Source organism: Peromyscus californicus, unplaced genomic scaffold, assembly GCF_007827085.1.
Source record: "Peromyscus californicus insignis strain IS unplaced genomic scaffold, ASM782708v3 Scaffold_15__1_contigs__length_86483966, whole genome shotgun sequence".
Classification (NCBI taxonomy): Eukaryota; Metazoa; Chordata; class Mammalia; order Rodentia; family Cricetidae; genus Peromyscus; species Peromyscus californicus.
This window is the reverse complement of record NW_026294447.1, coordinates 69,312,347-69,332,868: the sequence shown is the minus strand read 5'-3', so window position 1 is coordinate 69,332,868 and position 20,522 is coordinate 69,312,347. Positions and strand designations below refer to the sequence as shown.

Sequence of the window (20,522 nt, the reverse complement as noted above, 5' to 3'; positions counted from 1 at the left end):
GTGCCCCCTATTCAGTGTGAGTGCCCCCTATCCAGTGTGAGTGCTCCCTATCCAGTGTGAGTGCCCCCTATCCAGTGTGAGTGCCCCCATCCAGTGTGAGTGCTCCCTATCCAGTGTGAGTGCCCCATCCAGTGTGAGTGCTCCCTATCCAGTGTGAGTGCTCCCTAGTGTCTGCTTTGTCTTCATTCTCCTTCCCCTTCAGACCTCCATGTGGATGTCCAGGGCTTATGCTAATAAGATTGCATTACTGTTGTCGTGAAGGCTGCTTCCCCTGACACTCACCTAATGCATTGGGGAACTGCTGTACCACATATACAGAACAGGAAAATTAACTAGTGTTTTAATGTAAAATAAATGAAAGTGGTATGACTTTTTGTCTTTTTTTAACTTGCAGTATATTTTCCATGCTCAATTTGGTGAGTTTGTGTATCCATATAGCACAGTATGAAGTATGATTGGGATATTCCCATGATACTTCAGAGCTGCCCGGTATCATTTCCGCGCAGACTCCCTCCGTGTGCAGAGCCCTCCTTGCGCTTCTCACTGTGTGTTAAGTTCCTTTGGTTTGTTGAAATGGAATCATAGCGTATTTTCTCTTGTGTGTCTGTCTTTCATTCAACCCCGTGTTCTGACATTCACCTATTAGTTGATTGTTTTAGTAGTTGAGCCATTTTATTGAGCAGTATGAAAGCGTATGAATATATCATATTTAGTCATCTATTTTCCTAATGGCAGGCATTAGGATCGGCTCCAATTTTTAATAGTTATAAATACAATTTCAGTGAAATTTTTTCTACAACTTTGTTGGTGGCCATATGCTTTTATGTATTTTAGGCAATTAACTCATTTGTGTAAACCTCACAAAAATCCTAGTTTTCTGTTGCATTGTTCATAGCCCTGCTGTCAGTGTATCAGAGTTCTCCTTGCACCGCGTGATCACCAATGTCTGATATTGTGCTTGACTTTAAACAGCCCCTACCCCTGTTTTTTTGTTTCGTTTGGTTTATTGAGAAAGTATCTCCTGTAGCCCAGGCTGTCTTTGAATTCCTGATCCCTCCTGGTTCTGCCTCTCAAGTGCCAGGATTACAGACATGTGGCACCACACCCAGTTGCAATTTTTTTGTTTTTAGTGAAGGTAGAAAGTGTATTACTAGTGAAACAGAAAGAACACAGGTCTATGAAATGGGATAGGCTTTCAGATGGATACAGGAGCCATTAGGTGTTGTAGAAAGAAGGGCTGTATGAACTCAGGTGCCTGAAATCAGGGCAGCCTGCCGCAGTACACGTGGTCTCCTGGCGATCATTGTAGCACTTGATGCTAGAAACGCCAAAGACTTGTGCTCTGAGTATGAGATAATGTGCTCCAACTCACCCCACTGAAATTCAAAGCAAGAAGGTTCTCGTGGCACTTATTATATTACACAGCTGAGCATCCCTACCCCCACCCAATGCTGGGCTATAAAAATTCCTGCCTCTTTGCTAAAAGCCTCCACTGGCTTGAGAAACTTCCTTTTGTGATTTGCAGGCTGAGCTTACGTTACTGATGAGATTAAAAACATATTTCGCTATAAAAGTTTATGGTGTTCCAGCCTCTTCAATATATGTGGAGTTGGAAGAACACTCCTTACCCACAGTCCCTGACTTATTTCTTGCCCACTGCCCTGCCCTCTGCATCCATGTGCTCACATACCTGAGAACCTTGGGAGCATCTCCCCAAAGACTGCTCTCCACTACACAGCAAGAAGGCATTAAAATGAATGCCTTGTGGAAGTGTTTGTTGTTAAAACAGTTATTAGCAAATGAAATCACTCAAGCTACCCAGTGGGGTTCATTCTGGTATGAAGTGCATATTACTTTACTTTCCTATTATATACTTACTGAGTCTAGGTTGTTCCCTGTGGCTAGAAACTCCTATAACCATCAAGCCAGAAATGGAAGCAGAATCTCTGTGGGTGAATTTTCTAACCTTCAGTTCAGTGACTAATAATAGTTTCCCTTGGAGATTTTTAAAATAATATTTTCATTAATTCTTTACATTCATTCATTCACACACTGTATTTTGGTCATATTCACCCTCACCAAATTCCTCCCAGATCCATCGCTACCTCTGTACCCACCAAACTTTGTTCTCTTTTAAAAGGGAGACTAGCTTAATTGACATGAAAATCTCGAGATAGTTCAGCCCGGTCACCTGTTCCCTCCCTTGGTCTTCATTTGAAGGAGAGGCATTCCTGCCTTGACTGTTCTCATCTTTAAGCCCACATACCTGGCTGGCATGGCATCACACACCTATATTCCCAGCACTTAGGGGTTACAGACAGGAGGTTTGCAAATTTAAGGCCTGGAAGACCTTGAGTCAAGTCAAATAAACCTGAATGCCTTTCGCTACCCCCGCCTCTCCTTCCACTCACAGCCCGCTCAATCAATGCCTTTTAGCTTCTTATGTGTTATCAGTCAGCTTGTCTTCCCTCACTAATGAGAAAAAAGATAAGAGAGTCTCCAGGAGCTGGGAAATGGCTCAGTCTGTACAGTTCCTCCTGCATAAGCATGAAGACCAGCATTCAGATCCTCAGCCCACACATAGAAGCCGAGTGCCACAGTGTGCATGCGTCATCCCAGCAGAGGGCAGGTAGAGACAGGAGGATCCCATGGACTTGCTGAGCTTCCAGTCTAGCAGAACTGGCATCACTGAGAGACCCTGTCTCAAATTAAGCTGGAAAGTAACTGAAGAGTGCACTCGGTATTGACTCTGGCCTCCACACATGGGGATGCATGTACACATGCATCTGCACACACACACACACACACACACACACACACACACACACACACACACACACACCCTGCCTCCCTACACAAAGGTTCAGTTCCCTTTCCATTTTACACTCACGCAGTCTTCTGCCTTGTGACCAGGCTAACATTTCATTGATTCATTTAAGTATTTATATCTGTTTTTCCATCAGTGGTCACCACAATTTTCCATATGTTCAGAAATCCTTTGAGAAAGATTTCTTATATGTACATGCATACATGTATATGATAGCATAGGTGATAGCGTGGTGGTTCTCACCCTTCCTAATGCTGGGACCCTTTAACACAGTTCCTCATGCTGTGGTGACCCCCAACAATAAAATTATTTCGTTGCTACTTCATAATTGTAGTTTTGCTACTGTTATGAATAGTGATGTAAATATCTGATAGGCAGGATGGTCTTAGGTGGTCCCTGTGGAAGGGTTGGTCATTCAACCTCCAAGGAGTCATTACCCACAGGCTGAGAACCACTGTGTCAGCTCTCTATAATGTATACACACATTTAATTTAATTTAATTTAATTCAGCTATTTCCAGAGGAATTGCTGAAAATCAGATGTTGTCCTCAGAAGCCAAATAAATTAATCTCTGAGTCTTTTGGTTCTGTTGACCAAGGAGATTAGCTGATAGCATGGAACTGAGCAGTCTCTGTGGAAGCCAAACTGAGTACCCCATCCCTGGGCAAGGGGTGTGGCTTATCCTTATCAGAAGGTGAAACTATAGGAATACAAAGTCTTTCACATATGAACACATTTCACAGATACCCTTTTAACTGGATATCTGGGAATCTCTTTATTTGAGAAGTTGGGAAATCAAAGGTGTGATTTAGTGACGTCAGATAACTGACCATACAGTAGCTTTATAATTCTAGCACGTGTCTGGTTCAGTAAAGGAAAAATTGTAGTCACACATATCTTCCCTTTGGATTGATCGCTAAAAACCATCTGTTCTTTTTCTCTCAGGAGCCTCCAGACCGGTGGCTTTGCCTGGGAGGGCGAGGTAGAGAACAATGCCTACAGCAAGGCCACAGGAGTGGTCCCCCAGCACAAGTACCACCCCACGGCAGGCAGCTACCAACTCCACTTCGCTCTCCAGCAACTTGAACAACAAAAACTTCAGTCCCGGCAGCTTCTGGACCAGAGTCGAGCCCGGCACCAGGTAACTGAAAATCATAGGATCATGTCTTCCTTCTGTTGGCGAGGCAGTTGAGGGATGAATGGGCAGTGAATGGCTGTTTCCTAAACATTACCAACCTGCCCTGGGCTGCCTCAGTCCTGCTCTCGGGCTGTAGCATTGGCTACTTTGGAAGGTGATGCTGAACTAGTGTTCAGCATGGTTTTATTTGAATTTGTAAAACCCTTTGTTTATTATCATGTTTACCTTTTCTGTTGAATGATCTTAGTAGTCTCCCGATAGAATTCCCAGTTCCCAAAGCTGTATTTCAAGCATCTTTATTTGTAAATATACCAATTTCTGCCCTCCATAGACTTGGTACTGATAAGTATCTAAGAGTCCTTTAGGATCTATCATAACTTGTAATTTCTGAAAAATGTTCCTAAGTTAGGTTGTTGGATTTCTGGAGTTGACAGCTGCTCATTCACTGAGTGTCTGTTGAGTGTCTGCCGTGTTCTGGGCACTGTTTGAAGCAGTGGGACTGTAACACTGCCCCACTTGCTGTCAGCTCCTGGATATATGTGTAAAGAACCATATTGCACCAGGGTAGTCCCAATTGCAGAGAAGAGATGGCCCCCGGAAAATGTCGAGAGAGTTTGCTTGTTCTTCTTGACTCTGCACAAGGGTTGGAACCAGTGACAAGGTCCTGCAGGAGGCTTATTTGGTTGGATTCAAACTATTTCTGTGAGCTTCTTTGGCCTTTCGTTATGGAGGAAAGACACCTTTGCCTGTTTTCCTGTCCTTTGCTTCTTCTTCATAAATATATATAATACATAGTATGTGTCAGTTTGTGCGTAAAGATGAAAACAAGTCTTTCAGCCACTGCTTTCTTCCCTGAGGAGAGCCATCATTATGCCTGATAGGTTTACTTATCAACTACGACAGTAGTCAGTTTTCCCATCTCCATGAGAAAAAGCTGAGAATGTCGACTTAGGGGAGGAAAAGGCTGATTTTGGCTCATAGCTTCAAGGTTTTAGTCCATGGCTGGCTGACTCAGTGCTTTTAGGCCCATAGCAAGACTGAGACCGCATGGAGAAAGGAGCTTGGCAAAGGAAAGCCATTAACCTCTGACAACCAGGAAGCAGAGGTGACAGGAAGGAGCCAGAGCCAGAGCCAGGACATGCCCACCCACACCAGGGGACCCACTGCCTCCACCTAGATGGTGACGACGTAAGGGCTCTAGCCTTCATGATCGAATTTTTTTTTTTTTTTTTCTGGAAACATCCTCACAAACACAGGCAAAGGTGTGCTATACTAATCGCTTATGTCTTGATCTAATCAAGTTGACAATCCTCATTAGCCATCAAAACTATTGTCCAGAACAAAATGTGCCCACTGTGCTTTGCCTGCATCAGTCACCTGATTGCATTTCTCTACAGCAGAGTGTTTTGTCAATTAATGCATCGTAATTGAGAAATTATAAATGCAGCCATTTGTGAATAGTTCTTTGAACCATACTTCACTGGGGAAAACTTCAGATCTTTTAACTGGGAAAGCTTAGACTGTGGCACCTCATGTTGACTGCCCATTGTACCCTCTCACATAGAAGTTTCCTCACTTACAGAATTTTGGAACAAAGCCCCCAGTGGGGGTGGTGCACTCATTTAATCCCAGCACTCGGGAGGCAGAGGCAGGTGGATATCTGTGAGTTCAAGGCCAGCCTGGACTACAGAGTGAGATCCAGGACAGCCAGGGCTACACAGAGAAACCCTGTCTCAAAAAACTGAAGGGGGGGGGGGATTTGGGGACAGTAGAATCAAGGTATCAATCTGTGTAAATTTCTTAAAGCTATTTACAGTTCTAAATGCCTGTCATGTTAATTACCCAGCAGTGCCAATATAACCAGATGCCGACCAGGACAGACATGTATGAATATAATAGTAGATCATTTGAATTTTGAATTTATACCATTGGTCCCTTTTAATTTTTTTTCTGTGTATTTATTTGTTTGTGTGTGTGTGTGTGTGTGTGTGTGTGTGTATGTGTGTGTGCGCGCGTCCATATGGAGGTGCATATGGAGGTCAACTTGTGGGAATCCATTCTGCTCACCTAAACTCACTGAGCCATCTCTCTGGCTGCATTGGTGTCTTTTTTGGTTTTTAGATTTGTTTTTTAATCAAAACTACAGGCATTTTTTTTTAATTAGAGAGAGAGAGAGAGTCTGTGTGTGTCTGTGTGTGTGTGTCTGTGTGTGTGTGTCTGTGTGTGTGTGTCTGTGTGTGTGTTTGTCTGTGTGTGTGTGTCTGTGTGTGTGTGTCTGTGTGTGTGTGTCTGTGTGTGTGTTTGTCTGTGTGTGTGTGTCTGTGTGTGTGTGTGTCTGTGTGTGTGTGTCTGTGTGTGTGTTTGTCTGTGTGTGTGTGTCTGTGTGTGTGTGTCTCTGTGTGTGTGTGTGTGTGTGTCTGTGTGTGTGTCTGTGTGTGTGTGTGTGTGTCTGTGTGTGTGTGTCTCTGTGTGTGTGTGTCTGTGTGTGTGTGTGTCTGTGTGTGTGTCTGTGTGTCTGTGTGTCTGTGTGTGTGTGTCTGTGTCTGTGTGTCTGTGTCTGTGTGTGTGTCTGTGTGTCTGTGTGTGTGTGTACCTCAGTGTTCCTGTACAGGTCAGAGGACAGCCTTTGGGAGTCGTCGGCTCCTTCCACTTGGTTGGATCTAGGGGTCGAACTCTAGTAGCCAGATTTGGCAACAGTCACCTTTTCCAGCTGAGTCATCTCACAGGCCCACGGGTTCCTTTTAAACCACATTTTAACACACTAAAATGGTAAAGAGCATTTTCAAAATAAAAGGAGCTGTTTACAGCGCATTGAAGTTCTGAAGAAGGAGAGGCTGTTTTTGCTGATTTTCACTTTTAAAAACTGCTTCATTTTGAGTCCTCATGCTTTTGATTAGCTTCCAGCAGCACACATTCCTTTGAAAACTCAGAGTACTGCTTTTCTGGTGTGGATTTTTTTCACTGAGGATTATCCTAGTTTGGTTTCACTGAATTATGAAGTATATGGAAAATATGTTTTTTCAAGATCTGTCAGAATATCCATCTTAGGGAGGAGGCAGAACTCCCAGGAAGGGAGTTATCTTGTGTCTCCTGGAGAGGGAATAGAAAGCCATTCGTCTTGGTTTTATATATGTTTAGATATCATTTTGTTTCTGCCCCTCCTTCTTCTAAACCACAACTGATTTAGGTAAAAGTGAGTAAGGGTGAAGTCCCAGGGCTGTGGGGAAGCAGGAGCGACCAAATCCTGCCAGCTTAGATTCATAGCAAGACAGCCAATGAAGTATTAGGTATCCTAACTTGACCACTGCTTAGTGATTTGGAGCACTTTATTCAGAAGACATTCAGAGTTAGTCACTCTACAGCAGAAGCAAAGTCCTGCTAGACCCCAAGCCTTTGTATTTAGCTTAGCTGTGCTAGACCTGACCATCTTACTTACCACCATCGATTGAAGCGTGGGGTGCGTTCTCAGTGTGGCCTGTGTCTCTTCCCTCATGTTAATTCTTTGGGTGAAGATGGTATTTATCTAATGAATGCCCTGTGCTTTTAAGCCCTTTTCTTGAAGTATAGGTAACTAGCAATTTGGCTAACTGCCTTTTTGAGATTCCTGTATAGAATTATGTGTAGAATTAAGTTGGGTTTACCAAGCATGCATCCATAGGCAAGATATTTGGAGACTAGTATGCTAAGGGGCCTTTACCTTATGCTCAGGCACATTATCATGCAATAGAGTGTAGTAATTCCATCTATAAATAGCACCGTTCACATGGTGATCTCTTACTAAATGTTTGGATGACTGTATGGCTTTTCTTCCATTCCATGCAAAGGAAGTCCTCCATCCCTTTCTATCTTCAATCAGAGCACTTAGATATTCAGCCTGTTAGCACGTTCATTTCAGGGAGACAATTCTGATTCAGGGTGTTAGCCTAGAAACAGCATATCCAACCATCAGTATGGACTCAGCATTGTGCTTCGTCTCTGCCTACCATTGTGCTCACAAATCTAGAAATTGCCATGCCAAGTTCACTCCTGAGAAAAATGGACCCTTGCCACCTGGGAGTAAAAGAAGTCACTCAAAACCATTAGCAGAAGATTAGGGACAGAAATAAGAGAAACTATCATCCATGATAAACAAAGAGAGTGAATACTGGAAGTATGAACCTTTCTAAACCCTAGTGACTGAACCCAATAGCCTGTGAAACCTTGTACAAGATTGACAGACTTTCTGTAAATAACCTTCACTAGCCATAGGTTCTCTGTTATGGCTCCTCAGCTGCCGTGGCAGAGTGAAAACAACCACACATAGTATGTGCATGAATGACTGTGACTGTGTTTTGATAAAACTTTATTTAACAAAAACTGGCAGCAGGCTGGATTTGGCCTGCAGGCCCTAGTTTGTACATCCCTAGTCTAGAATAGCAGAAGAGCCAGTTAAAACATGATTGTCCATTCATCCCATTTCTGATGTAGGTTTGGGAGAGGGCTCAATTATTTTCATTTCTCACAAGCTCCCAAGGGATGCTAATGTCATTCTCTCAGGGACTATACAATGAAATCTACCCAGAAGGAATGAAATAGTCTGTCTGTCTGTCTGTCTCTCTCTCTCTCTCTTCCCTCCACCCCGTGTGTGTGTGGGGGGGGGGAGATGGTTTTTCTGTCCCTTGGAAGGGAAATTGTGTGTTTAAAACTTAGTATCACTCAATTTCAAACAGTCATTTTTGGGGAATTTTGTTGCTGTCTTCCTGAGGCCGGGTTCCACGGCCTCCTCCTAAGTGAGTTATCAGAACACCTCCTCGCTCACCCTTCTTATCAGAGTACATTCTGCTCACTGGTCACAGCTCTGGGACACACATCTCCGAGCAGGCAAGCGAAAGGAGCGAACAGCCCTGCCTTCTGCTTTGTTAGGAATGGCCACGGCTTCAGCAGCTCTGCCTTGTCAAGCACTCACTATTCCAGGTGCGGCCTGTGTCTTAACTCACGGAAAATGAGCTGCAGGATGCTTAGGGCTTTGTTGGAGTCCTGAGTTAGGGCTGGGAGAGTGGTTCTCATAGACTTCTCCTCCTGGCTTCCTGCCTCTGGAAGAGAAAAGTGCAAGAACGCTTTTCTTTGAACTGAGTGGGGGACTTGCTGGGGCCACAGTGACTACTGGTGACATCAGCATGAGTAGCACCTCACGCTGGGGTCCGGGTGGAGGCCTGGAGCAGTGGTGAGGCCCGACTGACCTGATTCTAATTGGCGACATTGAGCTGATGTTATTGTTGGCGCAGGCAAAGCCATTACTCAGTGGTCTCTGTTGAAGTGACTCTTTGTTAAAGCCCTGCTCCCAGCCCCAGCCCCTGCCCCCCTCCCACTCTTTCTGCCTCATCCAGCCTGAAAGGGAGCCCAAAAGACAGAAAAAAGGAAGACATTCTGGTGGCCAAGGCAGAGGTGGAGTCTCTTTTGTGCAATGGTGGGGTGAGGAGAGACTTTAAACGCATCTGAATGTGTCATGAGTTCCGTTTTCTTTTCAAAGCCCTTGCATTTCTCAAAGACTTAGTTTGCCGCTTGAGTAAAGTGACCCAGGGTAGGAAGATGCTGCGTCTGTGTTCCTCTGGTTGTCTGCTCTCTACTTCCCCTTCCCATGGGAACAGATCTAGAAGCAGCAGGTAAAGTTGCTCCAGTTAGCAGGGCCAGGGCCTTGGCATTCTCCTAGGCGCCTCATCTCTGTGTAGGAATATCTGGGAGGCCCCAGGGAGGCAATGGAATGCTACTGGTGTGGCCCCAGGGAGGCGACAGATTGCTACTGGTGTGCGTATGCAGTACGCTACAGGTGTGGGAGGTATTCCCATATAAACATCCAAGTCTTGTTATTTCCTCCTAAGAGTCTATTGCATATGTCTAGAAAAGCTCAGCCCCCTGCAGGAAGGAACACTGTTTTCCTCAAGCTTCAGCTGCTGTGTGTTTGGGGTTTGTGGGGTTACAAAGCAGATATCATGCCCTTTTCCAAGCAATAAGCAATAGCAGGGAGCTGCTAGCTGGCTAGCCCTGCAGGAGGTATCCTTAAAGCCTTTGTATGTCAGAGAGGAGGGGTTGCCTGTAGGCATGCAAGGGGAGGAGTTCACACATGTGTGCCCAAGTCCTAGGTGTGTGGACCCAAATGTCATGGCATGTTGCACGTTTTTGTTTCTTTTCTTCTGTGTGTGTGTGTGTGTGTGTGTGTGTGTGTGTGTGTGTGTGTGTGTGCCTGTACACAGTTTTCTCTTGACCTTTATTGGGAACTCACTCGTCTAACCCTTGTGTTTCTAGCTTTTCATTGTTTATTTTTCCTTGGACACTCTAATGTAGTAGATTTTGCCAAGCTAAACTCTCTTCTTCTTTCCTATTGAAAATACATGAATAATGTGTGTGAAAACTGCCCTCACTGGCTTTGGAAATGGTCCCTTGAGACAAGCTTTGGCGTCTGTGATGCTTGATTTAAATCTTCCCTGTGCAGGGCATGACCTAGAACAGGTTATTGGAACTTCTTCTCTTCAGTTGGGAAATAGATTTGTTGGGGAGCCACTAAGATTGAGATTCTCAAATGAAACATTACCAAACCAAGCTTTTTATTGTATTGATTGACTGTAACTGCCTTTGATTAGCCCCGGGTTTTAAATGGGAAAAAAGATCATTCATAAACTTTCTCAGAGTTACATAAGTAAGAAACGGGAAAACTGGAGTTTGAGCCCAGGGTTATCAGCATCTGACATCTGAACTCTGATTACCATGCTATGTGCTGCCTCTAAGGGGTGTGTGTGTGTGTGTGTGTGTGTGTGTGTGTGTGTGTGTGTGTGTCTTTACATAAATTGTGGTTCTCACATTTGGCAAGTTTTACTAACACAAAACTATATTGAAAAGTTCTCATAATCTCTGGCTGTTCTCAAAATAAAAAGTTTATTAAACCTATTAAGAGCCCAGATGCTATCGCAGTCACCACAATGCTTAATTCAGTAAGTATCGTCAGGAGTTTGTGGGCGCAAAGACCTTAGAAACACGCCTGCTTCGCCCTCCCTTGTTCTTCCTTATTGAGAGGGCTGGAAGCTAATGAGCCGTGCAAGACCCTGAACCGTGTTCCACAGGCTTCCAGATTCAGACCGTGTGTAGACTGCTGTCTTTTCAGCCATAACTTTTATCTTTTCTTTGAAACCTGTTACTGATGATACTGTTTTATTTGTATTTCTGTTAGATGTTATGAAAAAACTGCCAGGGAATGTAGCAAGAATCTCCAGATAAGAATGTCACAGACACTTTTGCATAGTCCCCCATTAGGCTTACATTTTCAATACCCTAATAAATCTGGATCTTAAGGCATTGTCACACTATAGACTGGAGTGAAAGAAGTCCCCTGGTTACCATCAGGTTGCTTTGTAACGCTGCCGCTGTGATAACATCCCTCTGTGATTTTAAGGGACACAGCAGTGCTTCTTGGATGTCGGTGAATGTTGTCTCTAGTCCACTGATGAGAGCCCCGCCCCGAGTCAGAGCACCTCCCTCAGTCCCACAGCTGTGCCAGGCCAGGGGACTTCAGGAGCCCCTCCTCCTCCCCCTCCTCCTCAGCAGAAGGACTTCATTTTCTCCCTATTTTACACGTATCACTAAGCAGAGGACATATTCAGCTTTGCTGCCCTTGCTCTACTCCACACTGTGCCCCGGAGAGGAAGAGAGCACTCAGCACCATCCCTGCCTCAGCTGGTTGTCGGTGTTCACACACCAGCAGCTGGCGGCTAGCGGGTGGGCTTGTTTAGAACAGTGGTTCTCAACCTGTGGGCCGCATATTAGTCCTTTGGAGGTCACATATCAGGTATTTACATTACGATTCAAAGCAGTAACAAATTTACAGTTATGAGTAGTGATGAAATAATTTTATGGTCAGGGTCACCACAACTTAAGGAACTGTATTAAGGGTCACAGCGTTAGGAAGGTTGAGGACCACTGGTCTAGAGGGTTAAGATGGGGTTTGCTACAGGGACCTGCCTTTGTCTACTTTCTGCATCCTGCCTGTGGTTTCTCTCTGCACACACGGCAGGACCCAAAGCAGTAGTTTTGTGTGAAGTGATGAAAGACATCTTTAACAGGAAGCGCTCCATCCATCTGAGATGGATGCAGGCACAGGAAAATGGCTAATGACTACATGACAGCAAGCTCTGTAGAAGATATGCACAGTAAGCCAACTGCATATGATTCTGGGCCAAATCAAACAGCGTTCATTTCAGGACAGAGACAGACAGGGTGGATATCTGTAAACAGAGAACTTAAGTTGTAAGGGAATTTAGGGCTTTTCACTATTTCTCTTCACGAATCCGAAAGTAGAAGATTACAACATGTTAGTGGGAAATCAGGGCCTAATATACAGCTCTACAGCTGCTAACAAACGAAATATAGACTAGGTCATTGAAGACAGAACTGTGAACCCCTCTAGTTAATCAGTTGAGCTTTCAGTCGGAGGCCTGGCTTTGCTTTTAACTGATTTTCTACAGATTGAGCATCAGTAACTTGAAAATCCAAAAGTTTCATAATCCCAAACTTTCTGAGACCTGACATGAGTCCACAAGTGGAAAATTCCTTGCCATAAAACTGTTTTCATACACATAATTACTAAAAACGTCTTATATAAAATGACTTTTAGGCTCCATGTATAGGGCATATATAATGCTTCAGCCAATTGCACATTTGCACTTGGGTCCTCTCTCAAGATGACTCATTGTATAAATGGATGTAGTCTAGAATCTGAAATATCACCCAAAGCATTTTTGGTAAGGGATACTCAACCTGTGTATATGTGTGCTCACCCATGCTCGTATGCATGTCTGCATGTATGTGTATATGCAGGTATTCGTGCATATATACTCATGCATGCTGACTTTGAAAATAATTAACAAGGATTTCTTAGGTGTGGTTTTGTTTTGTTTTTCCTAGAAAATGATTTTGTGGAGAAGCAAATTTGGGTCTGGGAAGATGGCTCAGAGGGTAAACAAACTGCTTGCTGGGCAAGTGTTGAGGATCTGAGTTTAGATCTCCATCTTCCACATGACAAGCGGGGCGTGGTGATGCGTGCTTATAATCTGAGTGCTGAGAGACTGAAACAGGAGCATGAGGAGCTTGCAGGCTAGCCAGGCCAGTCAACTGGTCAGTTCCAGGTTCAGCGAGAGGTTGGTTTTTATATGTGTGTGTGCGCGTTTTGTTTTGTTGGCTTTTCGAGACAGGATTTCTCTGGTTAGCTGTAGCTGTCCTGGAACTCACTCTGTAGACCAGGCTGGCCTCAAACTCAGAGATCCACCTGCCTCTGCCTCCTGAGTGCTGGGATGAAAGGTGTGTGCCATCATGCCTAGTTAGAGATCATATCTCAACAAATAAAGGCAGAGGCCTGGAGTAGTGGTGCATACTTTTCATCCCAGAACTTAGGAGGCAGAGGCAGAGGCAGGAGAATCTCAGTGAGTTCCAGACCAGAGATACATAGTGTCAACCAATAAAATAGAGACAGTGGCTGGGGAGGTGGTGGCGCACACCTTTAATCCCAGCACTTGGGAGGCAGAGGCAGGCGGATCTCTGTGAGTTCGAGGCCAGCCTGGGCTACAGAGTGAGTTCCAGGACAGGCTTCAAAGCTACACAGAGAAACCCTGTCTCGAAAAACCAAAAAAAAAAAAAAAAAAAAAAATAGAGGCAGTGAATACTAGAAGATTCTCCACACAGGCACACATGTGTGTGCATATATCACACACAAAAAAAGAAAGAAAAGGCATTTGTTTTCCTCATCAGCTGGTGAAAATCACGGTGTTAGGTTTGTTTATGTTTGCTTTAGAAAGAGAGCTGACTTAGAGGATTTACTTTAGACACTTGTTCTCTGAAAGGGAGTCAGATAACACAAGGAAGGGAGGAGGCAGCTGAGTGTGGTGACCCACTTTACACCCTGGGTTATGAAGCCCAGCTTACTGCACAGTCACTACGTATTCACGGACAACAATTTCACATTTGTGGGCCTTGGTTCCTTCTGTAAACAGAGATGATGGTGCAGCCCACTGCAGATGATTGGTGGAGGGTTAGCCAAGTTTAACATATAAAGCATGTAAAGCAATCCTGACCTGTGGCAAAGAGGTCCCTAAAAATTAGTTGTTCTTAAGCTGGGCAACCCCAGCACTTGGGAGTCTGAGACAGGAGGATGTCTGAGTTTGAAGCTAGCCTGGCCTAAGAGTGAGAACTTGTCTCAAAAAAAAAAAAAACAGAAATTCAGCTGCTCTTATTGTAGTTTTTCATTGTGGTAAAAAGCACATAACGTTAAGTATATCCTCTTAGCAGTTCTTGCGATTGAGTACCGTGCTGTGTGTGTTCGCTAGACAGCAAGTTTCTGGAGTGTGCCCATGCTGCAGGACACAAACTGAAGCCTCACTGAACAATGCTTCCTCCTCTTCCTCCTAGCATCAGACACTGCCATTTCCCTCCCTGTTACTATGGGTTGGCTTGCTTCAGGTTTTTCATATACATAGGCTATTATCGGATTTGCCTTTCTGTGACTGGTCTATTTTACTTAGCATCACATCCTTATGTTTTATCCACACCATAGCATGTGGAAAAAATGTTCTCACCGCACATAAGTATCATTTCCAAAGTAGAATGTCCTGACTGGCTAAGAATATGCTATTGTCTGTGTGTATCACATTTCCTTCTCCATTCATTCATCAGTACATATTAAGTTGAGACCATATTTTGGCTGTCATCAATAATGCTTCACCGAACATGACAGTGTGTCTGTCATTTTTTTATACCTTAAATGCACATAGTATTATAATTTCAACCCTGAAGTTTTAGATCAACTCCCTGGTTGTTCTAGCTTCTCCCAGAGGTAGAGAAGATGATATTAAATGTCTTGGGAGAAGGTCCAGGCTCGTTAATTAGCTACCTATTTGGACAACTAAAAAGGGGTATGTAATTAATTTATTCACAGTTGCTAGAGAGAGAGCCACAAGAATGAGTTAAAAATAAAGATTAATACCAGAATAAAATGAATATTCTTTAGAATTGTTATGTGGAGATTGTTAACACATTTGTCCAAAGACAGAAATGTCTTATAAACTGGAGGAGAAAAATGGTGTCAGTATCAAATTATGATGGAGCTTTTATAGGGTACAAGCCATTGCTTGTAATGCTACATAATGGTCAAAGGGAAGTCAAGGAAATTAGTCCTCTGACACTTTGGAACAAAAGAATACAAAGGCTGTGGAGATGGCTCCATCAGTCAGGTGCTTGTCAAGCAAATTGAGGACCTGAGTTACACCTCATGTGAAAAAGCCAGGTATGGTGCTCCTCGCTTATAATCTCAGCCTGTGTGTAGGGTGTGTGTGTGTTCAAATGGACAGTGAAAAATGTGGGGCCGGGTAATGGTGGTATATGCCTTTAATCTCAGCACTTGGAAGGCAGAGGCAGGTGGATTCTCTGTGAGTTTAAGGCCAGCCTGGTCTACTGAAGGAGTTCCAGTACAGCCAGGGATACACAGAGAAACCTTGTCTCAAAAAAAAAAAAAAAAAAAAAGAATACAGTTTTTTCTTTCACTCAAACACGTTTTACAATTTTATTTATGTGACTAGAATTATAAATCTATCCCATGTCACTTTGTAACATTTTACTATTGGTGTTAAGTCAGGTTTGGTAGCCATTTAGAAAACATATTATCATTAAAAGCAATAATAGGCCTACCTTTACAGATATGAAAAATATACCAAGATATTTGAATGAGAAAGCAGACCTCAGGACACCAGATGTCATGTGATGCCATTTCTGTAAGCACATAGAAATGTATGTGTATACACAGAGAATGTCTTCATTGTTGAGACGTTATTAGCAGGTGTATCCCAGAGTAGAACTGGAACTGACTTTTAACACTGTTTTCCCTTTTCTCATGACCACGTGTTAAGGAAACTCAAGTTTTCCGAGAAAGATGAGCCCTCTGCCTGCCAAGCTTTTGTGTGCGTGCGATTGCGTTCACACGGTGCTGGACATTGAGGGAGTGATGAAGGAAGTGGATAGCGGAGCAGAGGCACCAGTCACTGGAGTCTAGAGTGACCACAGACCACCACCCGGGTCTGAGTGATTGGTTCTGTTAGATGGGGACTGGGGCTGCTGATGAAGGGAAGCCATGCGATGCTTGGAGCGCGTTACCTTTCTTGTATGCACAATGGCCCTGGCTAAGCCAGCTGCTCCTAACTCCAAGACTGTTAACGCCATCTCCATTGGTTAGCTGTAAGGATTCTGGGGCTTACAAGTGCATTCAGTGATCTGGTTTTAATTATCCTCATTGCTCCTCAGATGTTAGCAGATGCAGTTAATTTAGGGGCTGTCTATTAATAGGTGCTTGTTTCAGCTGGTTGATAACATGAAATTCAAAGTTCTCTTTGGGTAAGCACCTGTGGTTGCCTCCTGTGCAGTAAGTCATTAGAAGTATCAAGACTTCCTTCCTTCTTCGTTGGCTTCAGAAATGGAAGGTTGTGCTAGAGGACCTTGGGAAGCTCAGTGTCCTGTCTCTGGCATTTGTGTGGTTCTCTCTCCGTACAGAAACAGTAGCTCTTCTGGGGCTCTGCTCCTTCCCTGCCCAGCCATGGCCCTGCCCAGCCACGGTCCTGCCCAGAGCATTGCGGCAGCAAGAACTGCATTTCTCTCCCTCAGCCCGGAGTCTTGTCCCAGCTGACAAGCACTGTGAGTGGAAGACAGCCAAGAACTGCAGTCAGTGTGAAACAAAGGCCTTTTCGAAGCTTGCTTTTGCCAAAGTAGAAACACCTTCTTCACCCTCGCTTTGGCTCCAAGGTTCTTACAGCATCATAAGCTCTCTCAAAACTCGTAATGTCTTCTTTTCACTGAACAGCTCTCAGCCTGGTGGTGGACAAGTGTGTGATTAGTGGTTTGCGTGTGCAAGAAAGTGTACCATCCCTGTCTGTGAGCTGCCAGAGAGGAAGCCTTTGGAAGTAGCTTTGTATGCTTGCTAATGGGTATTTTATCCTAGTTAGATCCAAATGTGATGTAGAGAAAATGCTCCCTACAGGTGGAGTTGGTGTGGAAGGGCCCCACAGAGGTGCTGCCCTGTTCAAATAGAGGCCGTCGCTGCTTCCCTGCCCAGGGTGCTCAGAGATAAACAGAGTCACTCTATTGCAGAGAGCTGGGCTCTGTCATGGGCCAGCCTGAGAGAAGGCCAAAAGCAGTGTTTTTCTGGAAGGAAAAAAATGAAAGCCTCCTAGAATTTCATCTCTGGACAGCATTAGCTTTGGAGTAAGAGGCCAGATCTTGCTTCCCTTGTGACCTTCCCAGTCACAGCCTGTTTGCTTCTATCAGAAATCCCTCCTTCCCACCCACGAGCACCCTGTGTTGTGGGAGAAGGAGGGCCTTTCCAGTCTTTCGCCTGGGGCCATGCCAGCCCTCAAGCTGTGGTTTTCTGAGTCTCCTTGCTATAGTGTGGCGTCTCCCACACCCAGCCAAGCAGCAGGAGGCATGGATATGTTGAGCAGGTCAGTAAAGTCATTTCTCCAGTCCCTTGCTCCAAGCACACTCAACATGACATCCACCTTCAGACCTGTGTTGTTGATAGTGTATATCTGAACACGTCATGTCTTGAGAAGGAGCTTCATCTAATTCTTCTTTCCTTCTACCGAATGGTTATCAGGAGAATTAATCCCTATCATCTTGGATTGGTGGGGTTGCAGGATTGAGGGCAGACTGTAGGGCAGGGGAAGGAAGCCTAGGGAAGCTGATTCCTGCCACTGATCTAAACACGTTCACTTAAGGTCTGCTTTTAACAGACCCCAGTGTTTTTCCAGGCTGTTTCTTACAGATGCGATTGTGTTAATCCAGTTCCAGTTAACCTCAGCTTTGGTGAGGTGTCTAAAGACTTGTCTCTCTTACTGAGTCTTTAACATTTCAGGTAATGTCCTGCTGGCATGTCACCATACACAGTTGTGATCACTTCATTGTCCACTGAGTGTCTAAGAGTGTGGTCACCAAACCACAAGCCATAGCTTTTTACTGCCCTTGGAAAGAGAAACTGCTTCCTGAAATACAGTCCATGCTTGTAGTATTGAAGCTTAAGCAAGCTTGAATCTGTGTAGAGTGAAAATCAGTTAAATCGGGATTACAATTAACTGCATGTAGCAGCTAACCTCTCCCTAGCCAATACATGAGTTAAGCACATTAGAGAGTTTTTCCCATATAATTAGAAATCTGTGGAAATACGCTCTTCCAGACATCACGGTGCCGTCAGAAACCCATGTTCTCTCTTCTCCATCTTCAGCACGCTTTATTGACTGTGTTCATGCTGCCCCCATGAACCTCTGGCAGGGAATCTGTTCTAGAGGGAAGCCATGCGGTGCAGCTCCGTCTGTAAAGCAGCTGTCCTCCTGCGCTGAAGAACCACACCCAGACACTTCTGTTTAGATCCCGTTGGCCAGAATTGTGACCGTGCTTATCTTAGGTAGCAGAGAAGCAGGAAGTGTAATTTTTTAAAGACACTTTAAGGGAAGCACACATTATTTGAACAGAATCTGAATAGTGTTAGTAGAAAGAGAGAAGTGGTAAGATCCAGGCCAGTTGAACCTGCTAAGTAAGAATTTCTCCACACCTCCTTCATTTTTGCTCTTCGAAGGACTTTGCACAAACTTTGCACTTGGAAAGTAAGCTTCCTTCCGTTCGGGATCTGCAGGGGACTTGTTTAGACTTTGTCTGTGAAATAGATATAAATACCACACACTCTAGGTACTGCAATCTAGAAAAAGGCCCTACCCCACTGTTACATCTATATGTAAATACACATGCCTGTCTCCTGTTCTCCTATTGTCACAAAACAATCCAGTTGTTACTTAAAAAAAAAGGATAGCTGATATAGCACTGTGCTCTCGCGCGCGTGCGTGCGTGTGTGTGTGTGTGTGTGTGTGTGTGTGTGTGTGTGTGTTCTTCATTCGTGGTGTAAATGTTTATTAAGCATCAGATACTCTGGAAGGCACTGTGGGTACAACAGAAGTTAATTGGGGGACTTGGAGATAGTTCAGTGAGTAAAGCATTTGCTGCACAAGCATGGGGACCTGAGTTCACGTCCCTAGTACCTGCCTGAAGGCCAGCTCACACCCAAAGTTGACTTCCAGCCTCCGCATGTGCATTTATGTATGCATGTGTATGTGCACACCACACACACACACACACACACACACACACACACACACACACACAGACTCTCACACACACTCTCTCTCAAAAGCTTTGTTTGTTTTTTGAGACAGGGTCTCACAATGTTAACCCTGGGTGTCCTAGAACTCCCTCTGTAGACCAGGCTGGCCTCAAACTCAGAGATCCGCCTGCCTCTGCCTCCCAAGTGCTGGGATTAAAGGCGTGCGCCACCACCACTGCCCAGCTAAAAAACTTTAAACACAAACAATAAAAGAAGAAAACTGAACAAACAAGCCCAGACATTTCCATTGTGCACTATCTAGAAAAGAGTTTGAAAACTGTGTTTGTAAATGGTGGAATGGACTAACTCTGGTAAGAGCCACAAGGATACATGTTTAAAAGTGTTCAGAAGAGGAAAAGATTATTTCTGCCAGAAAGAATTGAGTAAATATGATCTGAGAACCTAAACATATGTTTTCATTTTAAGAGTTTGCGTTCCCAACTAGTGAGCATCATCATAAGACCAGAAAAAATATGTTGGAAAAATGCATAACCAACTACCATTCGCAGAGGATTACAGATAGGTGGGCTGTGTGCTCTTCGGTTCCTCCATAAACTGAGGACGAGGTTTGGGAAGGAATGAGTGTGTGTTGAGTGTCCGTTTGTGTGCGCGTGCGTGCGTGCGTGCGATGCTTTGGTTAATTTCCAGGCACCTTTGTTGAGTGCCTGGACTAGAGTGATCTGTGTGGTCTTCTTTCACCCTCCGACTGTCCAGCAAAGCAGCTACAACTGCCTACAAGACATGTAAAACTCAGAGGGGTTAAGAAACTGGAAGCGGTTGCCCGTTAGTGAACATCAGAATAGTGTTTGAGCCCAGGCACAAATGAGGAAAGCCGCCCTCTTACCTACTGTCTCTGGGTCTCCCTGTCTTTAACTGTGACCCAGTCTGGTCCCATGGCCAAACACTCAGATTCTCTACCTTAGAAATCTCTCTTCAGTCAAGCATTTCAGTCAACAGATTTACTCCACTCAAGAGCCCTCAACTCAGTCCCTGTCATATCTCCCTAGCCAGACTTTGGGACTCAGTTCCCAAAAATGGGACATCTCAAAGTCATAGAATAGAGAAGAAGTGCTAGACATTTTCCCACAGCCTCTCAATTCATCTTTAAAAAACAAAACAAAATATAATTTTTAATTGATTCTTTGGGATGTCACATCATGCACCCCATTCCCACTCATTTCCCAGTTCCTCCATATCTGCCCTTGTAGCTAGCATCCCCCTCCCAAGGAAAACTAAAAAATAAATGCAAATAAGAATATTAATTAAGGGTCTGGAGAGATGGCTCAGTGGTTAAGTGCACTGGCTGCCCTTCTAGAGGACCCAGGTTCAATACCCAGCACCCACAT

The 20,522-nt window shown here is 44.4% G+C and overlaps 1 protein-coding gene across 21 annotated transcripts in view; it reads left to right on the top strand.

Moving 5' to 3' along the window:
* The window catches only part of Ttll5 (tubulin tyrosine ligase like 5), a 252,368-nt gene that overhangs the window by 180,634 nt on the left and 51,212 nt on the right, over positions 1-20,522 (top strand). For all 21 annotated transcript variants that reach the window (XM_052739243.1, XM_052739245.1, XM_052739246.1 and 18 more), the window contains one exon: positions 3,773-3,968. In XM_052739243.1, the coding sequence (XP_052595203.1) occupies positions 3,773-3,968 (196 nt within the window). The remainder of the gene's footprint in view (positions 1-3,772; positions 3,969-20,522) is intronic.